Source organism: Ranitomeya variabilis, chromosome 6 (assembly GCF_051348905.1).
Source record: "Ranitomeya variabilis isolate aRanVar5 chromosome 6, aRanVar5.hap1, whole genome shotgun sequence".
In the NCBI taxonomy this organism is placed as follows: Eukaryota; Metazoa; Chordata; class Amphibia; order Anura; family Dendrobatidae; genus Ranitomeya; species Ranitomeya variabilis.
This window is the reverse complement of record NC_135237.1, coordinates 582223729-582242739: the sequence shown is the minus strand read 5'-3', so window position 1 is coordinate 582242739 and position 19011 is coordinate 582223729. Positions and strand designations below refer to the sequence as shown.

Genomic DNA, 19011 nt, shown 5'->3' with positions numbered 1-19011 from the left:
TCAGCCATCTATACCAACCAAGCAAGCCCATCTCCAGAGATCAGCCATCTACACCAACCAAGCAAGCCCATCATCTCCAGAGATCAGCCATCTATACCAACCAACTTCATCATCTCTATAGATCAGCCATCTAGACCAACCAAGTCCACCATCTCCAGAGATCAGCCATCTATACCAACCAAGGAAGCCCATCATCTCCAGAGATCAGCCATTATACCAAGTCCATCATCTGCAGAGATCAGCCATTATACCAAGTCCATCATCTCCAGAGATCAGCCATCTATACCAACCAAGCAAGCCCATCATCTCCAGATATCAGCCATCTATACCAACCAAGGAAGCCCATCAATCTCCAGAGATCAGCCATCTATACCAAGTCCATCATCTGCAGAGATCAGCCATCTATACCAACCAAACAAGCCCATCATCACTAGAAACCAGCCAAGTATGCCAAACAACCAAGCTCATCAATTCCAGAAATCAGCTATTTGTACCAACCAACCACACATCCTCTTCAGAGGTCAGCCATCTATACCAAAGACGACCATCTCCACAGATCAGCCATCCACACAGACGAACCAAGCCCATCATCTGAAGAGGTGAGATCTGTATCAATCAACCAAGACCATACGTGTACACATAATGGCCGGTGACCGGGTCATATATTATTATTATTATTAATTTATATAGCACCATTAATTTCATGGTGCTGTGCATGAGAAAGGAGTTACATACAGTTACAGATATCGTTTACAGTAAACAAATTTACAATGACAGACTGGTACAGAGGGGAGAGGACCCTGTCCTTGTGGGCTTACATTCTGTACACATACTGGCCGGTGACCGGGTCATACATATACACATCCTGGCCGGTGACCGGGTCATACATGTACATGTACACATCCTGGCCGGTGACCGGGTCATACATGTACATATACACATACTGGCCGGTGACCGGGTCATACATGTACATGTACACATCCTGGCCGGTGACCGGGTCATACATGTACATATACACATCCTGGCCGGTGACCGGGTCATACATGTACATATACACATACTGGCCGGTGACCGGGTCATACATGTACATATACACATCCTGGCCGGTGACCGGGTCATACATGTACATATATATACACATCCTGGCCGGTGACCGGGTCATACATGTACATATACACATCCTGGCCGGTGACCGGGTCATACATGTACATATACACATACTGGCCGGTGACCGGGTCATACATGTACATATACACATACTGGCCGGTGACCGGGTCATACATGTACATATACACATACTGGCCGGTGACCGGGTCATACATGTACATATACACATACTGGCCGGTGACCGGGTCATACATGTACATATACACACACTGGCCGGTGACCGGGTCATACATGTACATATATACATACTGACCGGTGACCGGGTCATACATGTACATATACACATACTGGCCGGTGATCAGATCATACATGTACAGATACACATACTGGCCGGTGACCGGGTCATACATGTACATATACTGGCCGGTGACCGGGTCATACATGTACATATACACATACTGGCCGGTGACCGGGTCATACATGTACATATACACATACTGGCCGGTGACCGGGTCATACATGTACATATACACATACTGGCCGGTGACCGGGTCATACATGTACATATACACATACTGGCCGGTGACCGGGTCACACATGTACATATACACATACTGGCCAGTGATCAGATCATACATGTACATATACACATACTGGCCGGTGACCGGGTCATACATGTACATATACACATACTGGCCGGTGACCGGGTCACACATGTACATATACACATACTGGCCGGTGACCGGGTCATACATGTACATATACACATCCTGGCCGGTGACCGGGTCATACATATACACATACTGGCCGGTGATCAGATCATACATGTACATATACACATACTGGCCGGTGACCGGGTCATACATGTACATATACACATACTGGCCGGTGACCGGGTCATACATGTACAGATACACATACTGGCCGGTGACCGGGTCATACATGTACATATACACATACTGGCCGGTGACCGGGTCACACATGTACATATACACATACTGGCCGGTGACCGGGTCATACATGTACATATACACATACTGGCCAGTGACCGGGTCATACATGTACATATACACATACTGGCCGGTGACCGGGTCACACATGTACATATACACATACTGGCCGGTGACCGGGTCACACATGTACATATACACATACTGGCCGGTGACCGGGTCATACATGTACAGATACAGATACTGGCCGGTGACCGGGTCATACATGTACATATACACATACTGGCCGGTGACCAGGTCATACATGTACATATACACATACTGGCCGGTGACCGGGTCACACATGTACATATACACATACTGGCCGGTGACCGGGTCATACATGTACAGATACACATACTGGCCGGTGACCGGGTCATACATGTACATATACACATCCTGGCCGGTGACCGGGTCATACATATACACATCCTGGCCGGTGACCGGGTCATACACATACACATCCTGGCCGGGGCCACCCTGAGGCTCCGCATTACATAAATTGCCCGTTATGGCCGCCTCCCTCGTGTCTACAGACGTTTCTCATTAGTGAGCCTTTACCGTTGATATCACTCAGTCACAGCAAATATTTAATGAACGTCTCATGAGGAGGAGGTGGCGGTATTATCCCACATCTATGCTCCCTATATAATGCCCCGGGGGACTGTCTGTGTGTGCACTAATGACCCTCAGGGTAACGACGCTGCACCGGCCCCTACACAAGAAGTGACACAAGTGGTCCTCACCTGCAGAAGCGCAGAATCCCCTGCAGCGAGATCCGTATTCTCCTCCTCCGCGGCTCATCGGAGCTGTAATACAGAAGAGCCCCCACTGACGGGGCCCCAACCAACGCACCTACGCAGGAGATCCGGAGCCATCCTCGAGGGTGGGCGCTGTAAGGTAAGCAGATATAGACCTGCACACACCTCAGACAAGAGCTGTATACAGTGCACCCCCCACTGTCTGATACCGGGGGTCTCACCACAGTCTTTACCCTAAATCAAGGATATCCAGCACACAAAGAGTTAATAAAGCACAAAGCTTAAAATAAGGAGACGGCCCTGACCTCCGCTTATCTCCGCATCTGTCCTCCACGTCACAGAGAGGGACCACACAGAATCCAGGGTCTCCCCCTGCACAAGGGACAGACGGGGGTCTCATGGGGAGAAACAGCAGAGAGGAGCAGTCTCAGGGTGCGGACTAAGAGTGGAGCGAGAAGAGACGGGCAGGGGGTCTCCCGAGTGCGACGAGACGGGCAGGGGGTCTCCCGAGTGCGACGAGACGGGCAGGGGGTCTCCCGAGTGCGACGAGACGGGCAGGGGGGTCTCCCGAGTGCGACGAGACGGGCAGGGGGGTCTCCCGAGTGCGACGAGACGGGCAGGGGGTCTCCCGAGTGCGACGAGACGGGCAGGGGGTCTCCCGAGTGCGACGAGACGGGCAGGGGGTCTCCCGAGTGCGACGAGACGGGCAGGGGGTCTCCCGAGTGCGACGAGACGGGCAGGGGGTCTCCCGAGTGCGACGAGACGGGCAGGGGGTCTCCCGAGTGCGACGAGACGGGCAGGGGGTCTCCCGAGTGCGACGAGACGGGCAGGGGGTCTCCCGAGTGCGACGAGACGGGCAGGGGGTCTCCCGAGTGCGACGAGACGGGCAGGGGGTCTCCCGAGTGCGACGAGACGGGCAGGGGGTCTCCCGAGTGCGACGAGACGGGCAGGGGGTCTCCCGAGTGCGACGAGACGGGCAGGGGGTCTCCCGAGAGCGAGGAGACGGGCAGGGCGTCTCCCGAGAGCGAGGAGACGGGCAGGGGGTCTCCCGAGTGCGACGAGACGGGCAGGGGGTCTCCCGAGTGCGACGAGACGGGCAGGGGGTCTCCCGAGTGCGACGAGACGGGCAGGGGGTCTCCCGAGTGCGACGAGACGGGCAGGGGGTCTCCCGAGTGCGACGAGACGGGCAGGGGGTCTCCCGAGTGCGACGAGACGGGCAGGGGGTCTCCCGAGAGCGAGGAGACGGGCAGGGGGTCTCCCGAGAGCGAGGAGACGGGCAGGGGGTCTCCCGAGAGCGAGGAGACGGGCATGGGGTCTCCCGAGTGCGAGGAGACGGGCAGGGGGTCTCCCGAGTGCGAGGAGACGGGCAGGGGGTCTCCTGAGTGCGAGGAGACTGGCAGGGGGTCTCCTGAATGCGAGGAGACGGGCAGGGGGTCTCAGGAGAGCTCTGTACAAGGGGAGAGGAGACGGGCAGGGGGTCTTGAATAGACGGCCATGGGGCACACACTATATAAGCCCCCTGTCTGTGGTGGTCTCTTACCCCGGTGTCTGGGTGCAGAGTCTCCTCACGGTCAGACATCTCAGCAGAGTTCTGTGAAATCCACATAAAGGAAGCTGCCGAAAAGAAAATATTAGACCGTGAAAACCTACCAGAGGCCCTAAAGCCAGGACCCTCCACCCCTCCAGAGGCTGTGTGTGAGCCGGCCTCTGCCTCTGTGTGTGTGTGAGCCGGCCTCTGTCCCTGCCCCGGTCCTGGCCCCTGTGTCTGCTCCGGTCTCGGCCCCTGTGTCTGCTCCGGTCTCGGCCCCTGTGTCTGCTCCGGTCTCGGCCTCTGTTTCTGTCTCTGCTCCGGTCTCGGCCTCTGTGTCTGCCCCTGTCCCTGCCCCGGTCTCAGCCTCTGTCCCGGTCTCAGCCTCTGTCCCTGCCCCGGTCTCAGCCTCTGTCCCTGCCTCGGTCTCAGCCTCTGTCCCTGCCTCGGTCTCAGCCTCTGTCCCTGCCTCGGTCTCAGCCTCGGTCTCAGCCTCGGTCTCAGCCTCGGTCTCTGCCCCGGTCTGAGCCCCGGTCTGAGCCTCTGTCTCTGCCCCGGTCTGAGCCTCTGTCCCAGCCCCGGTCTCTGCCCCGGTCCGAGCCCCGGTCTCAGCCTCTGTCTCTGCCCCGGTCTCAGCCTCTGTCTCTGCCCCGGTCTCAGCCTCTGCCCCTGCCCCGGTCTCAGCCTCTGCCCCTGCCCCGGTCTCAGCCTCTGCCCCTGCCCCGGTCTCAGCCTCTGCCCCTGCCCCGGTCTCAGCCTCTGCCCCTGCCCCGGTCTCAGCCTCTGCCCCTGCCCCGGTCTCAGCCTCTGCCCCGGTCTCAGCCTCTGCCCCTGCCCCGGTCTCAGCCTCTGCCCCGGTCTCAGCCTCTGCCCCTGCCCCGGTCTCAGCCTCTGCCCCTGCCCCGGTCTCAGCCTCTGCCCCTGCCCCGGTCTCAGCCTCTGCCCCTGCCCCGGTCTCAGCCTCTGCCCCTGCCCCGGTCTCAGCCTCTGCCCCTGCCCCGGTCTCAGCCTCTGCCCCTGCCCCGGTCTCAGCCTCTGCCCCTGCCCCGGTCTCAGCCTCTGCCCCTGCCCCGGTCTCAGCCTCTGCCCCTGCCCCGGTCTCAGCCTCTGCCCCGGTCTCAGCCTCTGCCCCTGCCCCGGTCTCAGCCTCTGCCCCTGCCCCGGTCTCAGCCTCTGCCCCTGCCCCGGTCTCAGCCTCTGCCCCTGCCCCGGTCTCAGCCTCTGCCCCTGCCCCGGTCTCAGCCTCTGCCCCTGCCCCGGTCTCAGCCTCTGCCCCTGCCCCGGTCTCAGCCTCTGCCCCTGCCCCGGTCTCAGCCTCTGCCCCTGCCCCGGTCTCAGCCTCTGCCCCTGCCCCGGTCTCAGCCTCTGCCCCTGCCCCGGTCTCAGCCTCTGCCCCTGCCCCGGTCTCAGCCTCTGCCCCTGCCCCGGTCTCAGCCTCTGCCCCTGCCCCGGTCTCAGCCTCTGCCCCGGTCTCAGCCTCTGTCCCTGCCCCGGTCTCAGCCTCTGCCCCTGCCCCGGTCTCAGCCTCTGCCCCTGCCTCGGTCTCAGCCTCTGCCCCTGTCTCAGCCTCTGCCCCTGCCCCGGTCTCAGCCTCTGTCCCTGCCCCGGTCTCAGCCTCTGTCCCTGCCCCGGTCTCAGCCTCTGTCCCTGCCCCGGTCTCAGCCTCTGTCCCTGCCCCGGTCTCAGCCTCTGTCCCTGCCCCGGTCTCAGCCTCTGTCCCTGCCCCGGTCTCAGCCTCTGTCCCTGCCCCGGTCTCAGCCTCTGTCCCTGCCCCGGTCTCAGCCTCTGCCCCTGCCCCGGTCTCAGCCTCTGCCCCTGCCCCGGTCTCAGCCTCTGCCCCTGCCCCGGTCTCAGCCTCTGTCCCTGCCCCGGTCTCAGCCTCTGTCCCTGCCCCGGTCTCAGCCTCTGTCCCTGCCCCGGTCTCAGCCTCTGTCCCTGCCCCGGTCTCAGCCTCTGTCCCTGCCCCGGTCTAAGCCTCTGTCCCTGCCCCGGTCTAAGCCTCTGTCCCTGCCCCGGTCTCAGCCTCTGTCCCTGCCCCGGTCTCAGCCTCTGTCTCTGCCCCGGTCTCAGCCTCTGCCCCGGTCTCAGCCTCTGCCCCGGTCTCAGCCTCTGTTTCTGTCTCTGCCCCGGTCTCAGCCTCTGCCCCGGTCTCAGCCTCTGCCCCGGTCTCTGTCTCAGCCTCTATCTCTGTCTCGGCCCCGGTTTCTGTCTCTGCCCCGGTCTCAGCCTCTATCTCTGTCTCAGCCTCTATCTCTGTCTCAGCCTCTATCTCTGTCTCTGTCTCTGCCCCGGTCCCTGCTCCGGTCTCGGCCTCTGTGTCCGCACTCACCGGTGTTGGGATCATCTCTGTCTGAAGCTTCTGGTCACGTGACTGCTCAGTCGCTCACTGGCAAGCCACGCCCCCTGTCCGTTATTGGTCGGACGCTGCAAACAGAAACCAGCTGATCTCTGCTGACCACGTGATCTCTGTGACACCATGGAGACGATGAAGCGGCGGGAAAGATGGAGCTGAGGTAAATAATGACTGAGGAGCCGCGGTGACCCCGGAGCGGCGCGGGAGGCGGCCATGGGCGGTGGAGGAGCCGCGGCCGGGACGAAGCTTCTCCTGAGCGGTGGGAACGCTGTGCGGCCGCGGTGGTGACAGGAGCAGGCGCCACCTCCATGGGTGTCCGCTCTTCTTCCACCAGCAGGCGGCGCTCATATGTCAGCATGGCTTTCCTCAGTCCCGGCAGCAGGCGGCGCTGTCCCCGCTCCTCACTGCTGTTACCTGGACGGGCCCAGTGCGGGCGCCGAGGATGGAGGGTTCCCTGCGGGCAATCGTGGAAGGGGCTGCTGCGTGTGGGCCCGGGGGTCAGAGGCGGCCGCATGGGGTCCTGTCTGATCCGCTCACCGGGGGCAGATGCTGGAGACACCGGGGGCAGAGATGCTGGAGACACCGGGGGCAGAGATGCTGGAGACACCGGGGGTGCAGATGCTGGAGACACTGGGGGTGCAGATGCTGGAGACACTGGGGGCAGAGATGCTGGAGACACCGGGGGCGCAGATGCTGGAGTCACCGGGGGTGCAGATGCTGGAGACACCGGGGGTGCAGATGCTGGAGACACTGGGGGCAGAGATGCTGGAGACACCGGGGGCGCAGATGCTGGAGACACCGGGGGTGCAGATGCTGGAGACACCGGGGGTGCAGATGCTGGAGACACTGGGGGCAGAGATGCTGGAGACACCGGGGGCAGAGAAGCTGGAGACACCGGGGGCGCAGATGCTGGAGACACTGGGGGCAGAGATGCTGGAGACACCGGGGGCAGAGAAGCTGGAGACACCGGGGGCGCAGATGCTGGAGACACTGGGGGCAGAGAAGCTGGAGACACCGGGGGCGCAGATGCTGGAGACACTGGGGGCAGAGATGCTGGAGACACCGGGGGTGCAGATGCTGGAGACGCTGGGGGCGCAGATGCTGGAGACGCTAGGGGAAGATGCTGGGGGCGCAGATGCTGGAGACGCTGGGGGCGCAGATGCTGGGGGCGTAGATGCTGGGGGCGTAGATGCTGGGGGCGCAGATGCTGGAGACGCTGGGGGCGCAGATGCTGGAGACGCCGGGGGCAGAGATGCTGGAGACACTGGGGGCAGTCGCTGGGGGCGCAGATGCTGGAGACGCTGGGGGCGCAGATGCTGGAGACGCTGGGGGCGCAGATGCTGGAGACGCTGGGGGCGTAGATGCTGGAGACGCTGGGGGCGCAGATGCTGGGGGCGGAGACGCTGGGGGCGCAGATGCTGGAGACGCTGGGGGCGCAGATGCTGGAGACGCTGGGGGCGTAGATGCTGGGGGCGCAGATGCTGGGGGCGCAGATGCTGGAGACGCTGGGGGCGCAGATGCTGGAGACGCTAGGGGAAGATGCCGGGGGCGCAGATGCTGGAGCCGCCGGGGGCGCAGATGCTGGAGCCGCCGGGGGCGCAGATGCTGGAGCCGCCGGGGGCAGACGCTGGGGGCGTAGATGCTGGGGGCGCAGATGCTGGGGGCGCAGATGCTGGAGACGCTGGGGGCAGAATGCTGGAAACGGGCATGATTGGAGACAGATCGTGCAGGATGGAGACAGATGGGGCAGGATGGGGAGATCATATGGGGTAGAATGGGAGAACATATGGCTGGAGCCAGGAATGAGACACGGGGGCCAGGATGGGGGATATTATTATTACCATAGGGGCTAATTAAGGGATATTATTACTGCAGTGATGTATTTATTTTATTTTTTGAGGACACTGTTTTAAATGGGGGGGGGCGGTCCTATTACTGTGTAGAGAGACACTATGTCGCCTTTTTTTAGTAATGTGTCCTGCAAGCGGAGCTCGAGATAACTGTGTTATTTCCTGCAGAGACGAGTCCTGGCTGGATGAAGTGATGGCGGTCTGTGCTGGATGAAAGATGAAGGACTTCACCTAGAGACGTCACCGGTGAGTCAGTGTTACCTGTACACTGACACTATACACTGTATACTATATACAGAGCTCCTGTGTATAATGTCACCAGTGATCACTGTATTACTTGTACACAGACACTGCATACTAAGTACAGATCTCCTGTATATAATGGCACTTATGGTGTTGGTAGTGTGTTGTTTTTTTCTTATTACTAATCCGTATTGTAGTATTCAGTCACTATGTGGTGGTAATATGTGGTCTGGTCATGGTGTTGTGGTATTTGTTCCTTGTATGTGATGTTATTCGATCACTGTGGCGTTAATATGTGGTCTTGACATGGATTTGTATTTGTTCATTGTATGTGATATTATTGGTCATTTTAAAAATTGAAAAATAAAAATATACCTAAATTGTATTGCATATTTTAACAAATAGTTAACAGGTTACAGTAGAGTAGGGCCCGGCCAAAAGTGTCTACCGTGTTATGGTGGCGGCTATATGTGTGATCTGGTGATGAGAACTGTTAATGTGTGATAGGTGAGAAGTGGAGTTTTTCAAAGAGAGCGCGGTGGTACTGTGGACAGTTCGAGGGGTGGAGCCTGGGCGGAGTCTCAAGGGGGCCCCGAAAAATTTGCCAGTATGGGTCCCCGAAATTTCTAGTGGCAGCCCTGCGTGTGGGTGTGCCATCACAGGAGCTCTGTCTATAGTGTCCGTGTACAGATAATATGGGGATCACCAGTGACATTGTACACAGGAGCTCTGTATATAGTGTACGTGTACAGGTAATACAGTGATCACCAGTGACATTATACACAGGAGCTCTCTCTGCCTCTGTGTGTGTGTGTGTGTGTGTTAGGCGGCCTCTGTCCCGATCTGTGTTTGTGAGCCACCCTCTGCCTCTGTCCCGGTCTCTCTGTGTGTGAGAGCCGGCTTCTGCCCCGGTCTGTGTTTGTGTGAGCCGGCCTCTGTCCTGGTCTGTGTGAGCCAGCCTCTGCCTGTGTGTGTCTGCCCCGGTCTCTGCCTCTGCCCCGGTCTCTGCCTCTGCCCCGGTCTCTGCCCCGGTCTCGGCCTCTGCTCCGGTCTCTGTCTCTGCTCCGGTCTCAGCCTCTGTCTCTGCCCTGGTCTCGGCCTCTGCGACGGTCTCGGCCTCTGTCTCGGTCTCGCCTCTGCTCTGTTCTATGCCCCTGCCCTGGTTTCAGCCTCTGCCCCGGACTCAGCCTCTGCCCCGGACTCAGCCTCTGCCCCGGACTCAGCCTCTGCCCCGGACTCAGCCTCTGCCCCGGACTCAGCCTCTGCCCCGGACTCAGCCTCTGCCCCGGTCTCTGCCTCTGCCCCGGTCTCTGCCTCTGTCTCTGCTCCAGTCTCAGCCACTGTCTCTGCCCCGGCCTCTGCTCCAGTCTCAGCCTCTGTCTCTGGTCTCTGCCCCGGTCTCTGGTCTCTGCCCCGGTCTCTGCTCTGGTCTCTGCCCCTGCCCCGGTCTCTGCTCTGGTCTCTGCCCCTGCCCCGGTCTCAGCCTCTGCCCCTGCCCCGGTCTCAGCCTCTGCCCCTGCCCCGGTCTCAGCCTCTGCCCCTGCCCCGGTCTCAGCCTCTGCCCCTGCCCCGGTCTCAGCCTCGGTCTCTGCCTCTGTCTCTGCCCCGGTCTAGGCCTCTGTGTCTGCACTCACCGGTGTTGGGATAATCTCTGTCTGAAGCTTCTGGTCACGTGACTGCTCAGACGCTCACTGGCAAGCCACGCCCCCTGTCCGTTATTGGTCGGACGCTACAAACAGAAACCAGCTGATCTCTGCTGACCACGTGATCTCTGTGACACCATGGAGACGATGAAGCGGCGGTAAAGATGGAGCTGAGGTAAATAATGACTGAGGAGTCGCGGTGACCCCAGAGTGGCGCGTCCGAGCTGGAGGCGGCCATGGGAGGTGGAGGAGCCGTGGCCGGGATAAACCTTCTTCCTGAGCGGTGGGAACGCTGTGCGGCCGCGGTGATGACAGGAGCAGGTGCCACCTCCATGGGTGTCCGCTCTTATTCCACCAGCAGGCGGCGCTCATATGTCAGCATGGCTTTCCTCAATCCCGGCAGCAGGCGGCGCTGTCCCCGCTCCTCACTGCTGTTACCTGGACGGGCCCAGTGCGGGCGCCGAGGATGGAGGGTTCCCTGCGGGCAATCGCGGAAGGGGCTGCTGCGTGTGGGTGTGCCTTCACAGGAGCTCTGTATATAGTGTCAGTGTACAGATAATGCGGGGATCACCAGTGACATTATACACATGAGCTCTGTATATAGTGTACAGGTAATATAGTGATCACCAGTGGCATTATACACAGGACCTATGTATATGGTGTTAGTATACAGATAATACAGTGACCACCAGTGACATTATTCACAGGAGCTCTGTATATAGTGTCAGTGTATAGGTAATACAGTGATCACCAGTGATATTATACACATGAGCTCTGTATATAGTGTACAGGTAATACATAGTAACATAGGCCGAAAAAAGACATTTGTCCATCCAGTTCAGCCTATATTCCATCATAATAAATCCCCAGATCTACGTCCTTCTACAGAACCTAATAATTGTATGATACAATATTGTTCTCCAGGAAGACATCCAGGCCTCTCTTGAACCCCTCGACTGAGTTCGCCATCACCACCTCCTCAGGCAAGCAATTCCAGATTCTCACTGCCCTAACAGTAAAGAATCCTCTTCTATGTTGGTGGAAAAACCTTGTTCTGTCCTCACTAAATAAGGCAGGCTCATTGTAGCTACCCAGTCAGCTAAACCGCTATACCAGGTCCAATAACGAGACTGTGGTTGAGTCTGTGCTTTATTAAACGTAGTGGTATATTGATGCGGTGAAACTGTGAACAATGATATGCATAGAATCAGTGCATGGTAGGGAACAAATACATACTACACATGATAAATGTTATGCATTACATTTAGAAGGCTAGTAACTGAACTAGGAGTGCAACTGGTTAAAGGGAACCTATCACCCCGTTTTTTAAAGATTAGATAAAAATAGTGTGAAATAGGGGCAGAGCTGGGCTTTACATTAGTGCCTTTTTGGTGCCTGTACACCCCCGTTAGGCTGCCGAAATACCTTTGTGAAGTGGCCGTTTTGTCCTGTCACTCAAGTTGGTCAGGTCGGATGGGCGTGGTCACAGCGCTGTTTCTCCCCCAGATCAGGCTCATCATTACGTTGGTGGCGTAGTGGTGTGCGCATGTCCAAGGTCCCGAATCCTGCACAGGGGAGTGAAAATAGCAGCGATGTCCGTTATTTCATTGGTGGTCGGTGGGCGCGGCCATCTTGCTTTGGCCGCGCGTGCGCAGAAGCGGCGCTCTGCTGGCCGCGGCTTCAGGAAAATGGCCGCGGGCATCCGCGCGTGCGCAGATGGCTATCGCGGCGGCCATTTTCGTGAAGCAGAGTTCGCATCTCGGCTTCACGAAAATGGCCGCCGCGATAGCCATCTGCGCACGCGCGGATGCCCGCGGCCATTTTCCTGAAGCCGCGGCCAGCAGAGCGCCGCTTCTGCGCACGCGCGGCCAAAGCAAGATGGCCGCGCCCACCGACCACCAATGGAATAACGGACATCGCTGCTATTTTCACTCCCCTGTGCAGGATTCAGGACCTTGGACATGCGCACACCACTACGCCACCAACGTAATGATGAGCCTGATCTGGGGGAGAAACAGCGCTGTGACCACGCCCATCCGACCTGACCAACTTGAGTGACAGGACAAAACGGCCACTTCACAAAGGTATTTCGGCAGCCTAACGGGGGTGTAAAGGCACCAAAAAGGCAGTAATGTAAAGCCCAGCTCTGCCCCTATTTCACACTATTTTTATCTAATCTTTAAAAAACGGGGTGATAGGTTCCCTTTAAGCTAGGCTAATATAGAGCAGAAATATCTACAGAGAGCATAAAGACATACCGGCAATGCAATCGCAAGGGGGATGAAGTGTAAGCTTCTTTCCTGGAAGGCAAACTGGAAGTGAAATGATAATGGAGGGAAATGTGGGCTGAGCTACCATAATGCATTGCAAAGGAGGAGGAGAATCAGACATAAAAAATACGTAACAGAAAAATACAACTGTCAACATGACTCTCACCGCTAGAGGGAGCCAAAGCACTACAAATAAAGGTATGAATATATCAAGTCCTGTATACTGGCTGAGAAACTGCAAATTATGCAAACAGATAATTGGAGGTAACAAATTAGATGGCGGAGACAGAACACTCCCCGTCTGACATCAACGGATGTCACTACTCCTTTCTTCCGAAGGCAACAATAGGACCAGTTCAGATACCGGTCTGGAAAATGTCTTAGGTTCATTCCCTTTGGTCATCCTTAGTTCAACTTTGCGGACGTTGCCGTCCTTGCTCGGGAATGTTGCGGTAACTAGACCAAGTGGCCACTGGTTCCGGTGAATTTGACAGTCTTTCACAAGAACAAGGTCACCTACATTCAGATTAGGTTTAGTAGATTGCCACTTCGTACGTGGCTGCAGGGTAGACAAATATTGTTTGCGCCACCTGTCCCAGAAAGTATTTGCAAGACTTTGTACCTGTCTCCATTGGCGCTTGTAGAGGTCCTTAGCGCCGAATCCTCCTGGAGGGGCTCTGGACAGTCCCGTTTTCTGGGTAAGTAGAGTAGCTGGAATCAATAGCAAGGGCTCCTCAGGGTTGTTAGGAACTGGAACCAAGGGTGTGTAATGCCACTGCTTTGGATGAACTGATCTCCTGATACGTAGCACTCTGTTACTGACATAAACGTAGAATCGCCTGGTTTCGTTGTGGATATATCCCAGGACTACTTTGCTGTCTGAGTAGAACTTGGCCTGTGTCAGGTCGATATCCATTTCGGATATGATGAACTCCGCTAACTCAACAGCTAGGACTGCGGCACAAAGCTCTAACCTGGGTATAGTGTGCTCTGGTTGTGGTGCGAGTTTGGCCTTTCCCATAATGAAACCAATGTGGCACTGACCTTTGGAGTCTACAGTTCTCAGGTAGGCAACAGCGGCAATCGCTTTGACAGAAGCATCTGCAAATACGTACAGTCTTTGGCTTTGTATTTCAGTAGATGGCACAGGGGCGTATGGTCTTGGCACATTCAGGTTGGAGAGTGCCGCTAACGAGTTCTTCCACTCTTCCCACTGGATCCTCTTATCAGGTGGCAGAGGTGCATCCCAGTCAGATGTTTCCCTAGTTAAGTCTCTTAGTAGGGCCTTGCCTTGTATAGTAACAGGAGCTGCGAAACCCAAGGGATCGTACAGACTGTTGATGGTAGACAGGACGCCTCTACGTGTGAAAGGCCTTCCTGGTTGACCTGAAAGGTGAAAGTGTCTGACTGTAGATTCCAGAGAAGCCAAAGGCTGCGTTGCATTGGTGCGGGGTCTGACCCCAGGTCCAGGTCTCTGAGACCATTACATAGGTCCTGAGAAGGGAACGCTTCCATGAGTTCTTGGCTGTTTGAGGCTATTTTATGAAGCCTAAGGTTCGAGCAGGCAAGCATGTCCTGGGGTCTCCTGAGAAGACTGATGGCAGTCTCATTTGAAGGCATGGCTTTCAGACAGTCGTCGACATAAAAGTCCTTTTCTATGAATTGTCTGACATCTGCTCCGTATTCTGCTCCTTCCTGAGCCGACCTTTTGAGTCCATAAATGGCGACTGCAGGGGAAGGACTGTTGCCAAAGATGTGCACTCTCATGCGATACTGTGTGACTTCTTTAGTAGGATCATTGTCTCCGTACCAGAAGAATCTTAGGAAGTTCCTGTCTCTCTCTCTCACAAGGAAACAATGGAACATTTGCTGGATGTCAGCGATGAAGGCAATGGAATCCTTACGGAAGCGCATAAGTACTCCCAGCAGTTTGTTATTGAGGTCTGGTCCTGTTAGTAGAACGTCATTTAGGGAGACATCATTAAATTTGGCACTGGAATCGAACACGACTCTAATCTGGCCTGGTTTCTTAGGGTGGTATACTCCGAACATTGGTAGGAACCAGCATTCTTTAGAGTCTTTGAGAGTGGGAGCTAGTTCTGCGTGACAGTTTTCAAAAATCTTTGACATGAAGGAGAAAAAGTGATCTTTCATCTCTGGTTTCTTTTGCAGATTACGTTTGAGAGAGGAGAAACGTTGTAATGCCTGATTTCTGTTGTTCTGTAGACGTGGTCTGTGGGTTTTGAAGGGAAGAGGTGCGACCCAGCTGTTGGTCTCATCTTTAACGAGTCCCTTGTCCATTACCTCCAAGAACAACTTGTCCTCTACCGACATTGCCACTTGGTTGTCCTGCTTAGTTCTCTGGAAGACTGTGCACCCTAACTGATCCTCATAGCTTCCCGACACTATACTGCTGTCGTGAGTAAAGTCTATTAAATGGTTGGGCAGTTGGATGCTGTGTGGCAGTTCCCTGACATGGAACTCATTGTTACAAGGTTGAAACAGAGATGGCCGTCCTTTCTCCAATGTATTTGTCAGCATGCTTGTCACAGAAGATGGGGCGTGCATGCGTCCCAAGCATACGTTGCCAATTATGACCCATCCTAGGTCTAGCTTTTGGGCATAGGGAGCATTGTGGAGTCCATTGATATGACGTCTCACTTTATGAACCTGCAGGATATCTCTCCCCAACAGCAGAATTATCTGGGCCTGATGGTCGAGTTCTAGTATAAGGTGTGCTATTCGCTTTAAGTGAGCGTGATGGATTGCTACATCTGGCGTAGGGATTTCAGATCTGTTGTCTGGGATCTGGTTACATTCGATGATCGTAGGTAGCGGTAGGCAGAATTGTCCGTCTAATGACTCGATTTGGTAGTCTGTAGCTTTCCTGCCTGCTGTTGTCACAGTACCTGCACACGTCTTTAATGAGTAGGGAGTGCTTGGCCCTTTGATGTTGAATAGGTCAAAGAATGTTGATCTTGCCAAGGATCAATTACTTTGATCATCCAAGATAGCATACAGTCTTACAGCCTGGTCTCTATGGCCTTTTGGGTATACTCTGACAAGGCATATTTTTGAACAGGACCTACTGTCTATTGTCCCTTTGCAGACCTCGGTACATTGTGAAGTGATCTCTGGCGTAGCTGTATCAGTGTTCCTTTCCTCCCCGCCATGCTCACTGTCAGCTGGTGTGTTTTGTGCACTCCATGGAGCTGGGCCTGGGTGTAGAGCAGTGTTATGATCTGTGGTGCCACATTCTGTGCATTTTACACTGACCTTGCAGTCCTTCACTGGCTCCCCATTGCCCAGAGACTCCAGTACAAAACCCTAACCATGACGTACAAAGCCATCCACAACCTGTCTCCTCCTTACATCTGTGACCTCATCTCCCGGTACTTTCCTACACGCAACCTCCGATCCTCACAAGATCTCCTTCTCTACTCCCCTCTTATCTCCTCTTCCCACAATCGTATACAAGATTTCTCTCGCGTATCACCCCTACTCTGGAACCCTCTACCACAACACATCAGACTCTCGCCCACCATCGAAACCTTCAAAAAGAATCTGAAGACCCACCTCTTCCGACAAGCCTACAACCTGCAGTAACCACCGATCAACCAACCGCTGCACAATCAGCTCTATCCTCACCTACTGTATTCTCACCCATCCCTTGTAGATTGTGATCCCTCGCGGGCAGGGTCCTCACTCCTCCTGTACCAGTTATGACTTGTATTGTTCAAGATTATTGTACTTGTTTTTATTATGTATACCCCTCCTCACTTGTAAAGCGCCATGGAATAAATGGCGCTATAACAATAAATAAGAATAATAATAATAATGAGTTGTGGACGAGCAGCACTTGTAGCAGATACCGTTTTCTTTCAGGAAGCTTCTGCGATCTGGCATAGATTTTCCTCTGAAGGCTCTGCATTTCAGGAGAGGATGAGGCTTCTGATGAAGTGGGCACTGCTTGTCAGGGTCCTGCACCTTTGTCTCTGATTGGGAGCAGCCAGCAGACCTGTAATTAGAACCTGGAGAAGAAACATAAGTCTTGTGTACTGCCACAGATGTTCTGCGTGGATTTGCAGGTGGTGACGGTGTGGCATATGGCATTGCAAAGTCAAAGCTGGGATCGTTTCTAATTCTCACTTGTTGGTGTATGAAGTCTACAACAACGGAGAAGGGAGGGAATGGAACACTGTGTTTGTATTTGTATGTGGAACCATGTGTGAGCCACCTCTCCTGTAGATTGTAGGGCAACTTCTGGACTATAGGGTTAACACCTCTGGCTGTGTCGAGAAATGCAAGTCCCTGTAGGTCGTCCTCGTATTTGGCAACTTGGACTTCCTTTAGTAGGTCGCTTAGCTCTCTAAGTTTCTGGAGACCTTTGTTAGAAATTTTAGGAAAGTCATCGATTCTTTTGAACAAGGCTCTTTCTATTACCTCTGCCGAACCGTAACACTCATCCAGCCTCTTCCAGATCTCTCTGAGGCCAGTCTCAGGGCGATTTATATTAATGTCTCTGATTCTTACTGCGTGTTTGACTGACTCTTCTCCCAGGTATTTCACTAACAGGTCTATCTCTTCCCTGTGTTGTAGCCCCAAGTCTCTAATGACATTTTGGAAGGAAGCTTTCCAAGCTCTGTATCCTTCAGCTTGGTCATTGAATTTCATGAGCCCCTTGGCAACCAGTTCACGTCGTGTGAAGAACCTGGCAAATTCTGTCGTGAACCGGTTGTCAGCAGAGTATACTGGTGATGGGTCGCCCTGATAGTGATGTGAGGTGCGTTCGTACCTGTTAGTGTCCTCAGGGTGGCGCCAGCCGGTGTCGTATTGCTTCTGTCTGACGTACGGTGTGTCAGCAGGGTGATCCACATTGGTTACCTGGTGAGGGGCAAGGTAGTCATTAGCAGAGTTGTTTTGTGTCACGTTTTCGAGTTTGTTTCTGTCCTGGAGCTGAGCCTCGTGATGACTCTCGCTAACTTCGCTGGAGACGTCGTACTCTTGTTTTGGTACTGGTTCAGGGTTATAGTTTGGATCAGGAAATTCATTAACATACTGAGATGTGCGTTGTGGTGAGTCTTGTAGTGGAAACTCCAGACTTGACATACTGCTTTGGCTATGCAGCTTGGGACTTTGCGCGGCTTCTAGCGATTCCGCTTCAGCGAGGGCTGCGGCAGCTTCCCTTTTTGCTGCTAGGCTTTCTAAGGCAGCATCCACACGTGCCTTCTCTAACTTAAGTTGCATCTCTTGGTCAGCAAAGCTTGCTCGCATTTTGGCGGCTTCGGCATTTGCGCGGGCAATGGCGACCGCGCTGGTGATGGATGTTGTCTTTGAGGAGACGGAAGTAACAGATCTTGTTCTATGCGATTTGTGAGACATGGTGTCTTGGGAAAGTGCTTGGCTGTGCAGAGATTGCTGTAGCTGTATTTAGTCTCTCTGTAGCCGGTGACTTGAATCCCACTAGTTGGATGGCTGCCGTTTCACTGTTCTGTCCTCACTAAATGAGGCAGGCTCATTGTAGCTATCCAGTCAGCTAAACCGCTATACCAGGTCCAATAACGAGACTGTGGTTGAGTCTGTGCTTTATTAAACGTAGTGGTATATTGATGCGGTGAAACTGTGAACAATGATATACATAGAATCAGTGCATGGTAGGGAACAAATACATACTACACATGATAAATGTTATGCATTACATTTAGAAGGCTAGTAACTGAACTAGGAGTGCAACTGGTTAAGCTAGGCTAATATAGAGCAGAAATATCTACAGAGAGCATAAAGACATACCGGCAATGCAATCGCAAGGGGGATGAAGTGTAAGCTTCTTTCCTGGAAGGCAAACTGGAAGTGAAATGATAATGGAGGGAAATGTAGGCTGAGCTACCATAATGCATTGCAAGGGAGGAGGAGAATCAGACATAAAAAATACATAACAGAAAAATAGAACAGTCAACATGACTCTGACCGCTAGAGGGAGCCAAAGCACTACAAATAAAGGTATGAATATATCAAGTCCTGTATACTGGCTGAGAAACTGCAAATTATGCAAACAGATAATTGGAGGTAACAAATTAGATGGCGGAGACAGAACAAACCTTCTCTCCTCCAGACGCAAAGAATGCCCCCTTGTGCCCGTCACCTTCCTTGGTATAAACAGATCCCCGGAGAGATATTTGTATTGTCCCCTTATATACTTATACATGGTTATTAGATCGCCCCTCAGTCGTCTTTTTTCTAGACTAAATAATCCTAATTTTCTATTCG

General features: G+C 54.5%; 3 protein-coding genes across 3 annotated transcripts in view; all 3 read right to left on the bottom strand.

The window, feature by feature from the left end:
• The window catches only part of ADCK5 (aarF domain containing kinase 5), a 53299-nt gene extending 46477 nt beyond the window's left edge, over window positions 1-6822 (bottom strand). The window contains exons 1-3 of the mRNA XM_077271582.1: window positions 6715-6822; window positions 4398-4471; window positions 2843-2989 (exon numbers count right to left, since the gene is read on the bottom strand). Coding sequence (XP_077127697.1) covers window positions 2843-2989; window positions 4398-4471; window positions 6715-6729 — 236 coding nt within the window. The 5' untranslated portion in view covers window positions 6730-6822. The remainder of the gene's footprint in view (window positions 1-2842; window positions 2990-4397; window positions 4472-6714) is intronic.
• Window positions 6823-12654: 5832 nt separating this feature from the next.
• Window positions 12655-15902, bottom strand: LOC143781714 (uncharacterized). Its single transcript, XM_077268464.1, has 2 exons — window positions 13789-15902; window positions 12655-13519 (listed from the first exon to the last, which is right to left on the bottom strand). Exon 1 carries the CDS (start codon window positions 15310-15312, stop codon window positions 14020-14022), a length of 1293 nt encoding a protein of 430 aa, XP_077124579.1. The 5' UTR covers window positions 15313-15902; the 3' UTR covers window positions 12655-13519; window positions 13789-14019.
• Window positions 15903-16551: 649 nt separating this feature from the next.
• On the bottom strand, window positions 16552-18905 carry LOC143783349 (uncharacterized). The gene is made up of 2 exons (XM_077271754.1): window positions 18535-18905; window positions 16552-18364 (listed from the first exon to the last, which is right to left on the bottom strand). Exon 2 carries the CDS (start codon window positions 18124-18126, stop codon window positions 16552-16554), a length of 1575 nt encoding a protein of 524 aa, XP_077127869.1. The 5' UTR covers window positions 18127-18364; window positions 18535-18905.
• Window positions 18906-19011: the final 106 nt, after the last annotated feature.

What these genes read in the sequence shown, in the direction of transcription:
- LOC143783349 (XM_077271754.1), bottom strand. Translation starts at nt 18,126, where the DNA reads ATGTCTCACAAATCGCATAGAACAAGATCTGTTACTTCCGTCTCCTCA.
- LOC143781714 (XM_077268464.1), bottom strand. Translation starts at nt 15,312, where the DNA reads ATGCACGCCCCATCTTCTGTGACAAGCATGCTGACAAATACATTGGAG.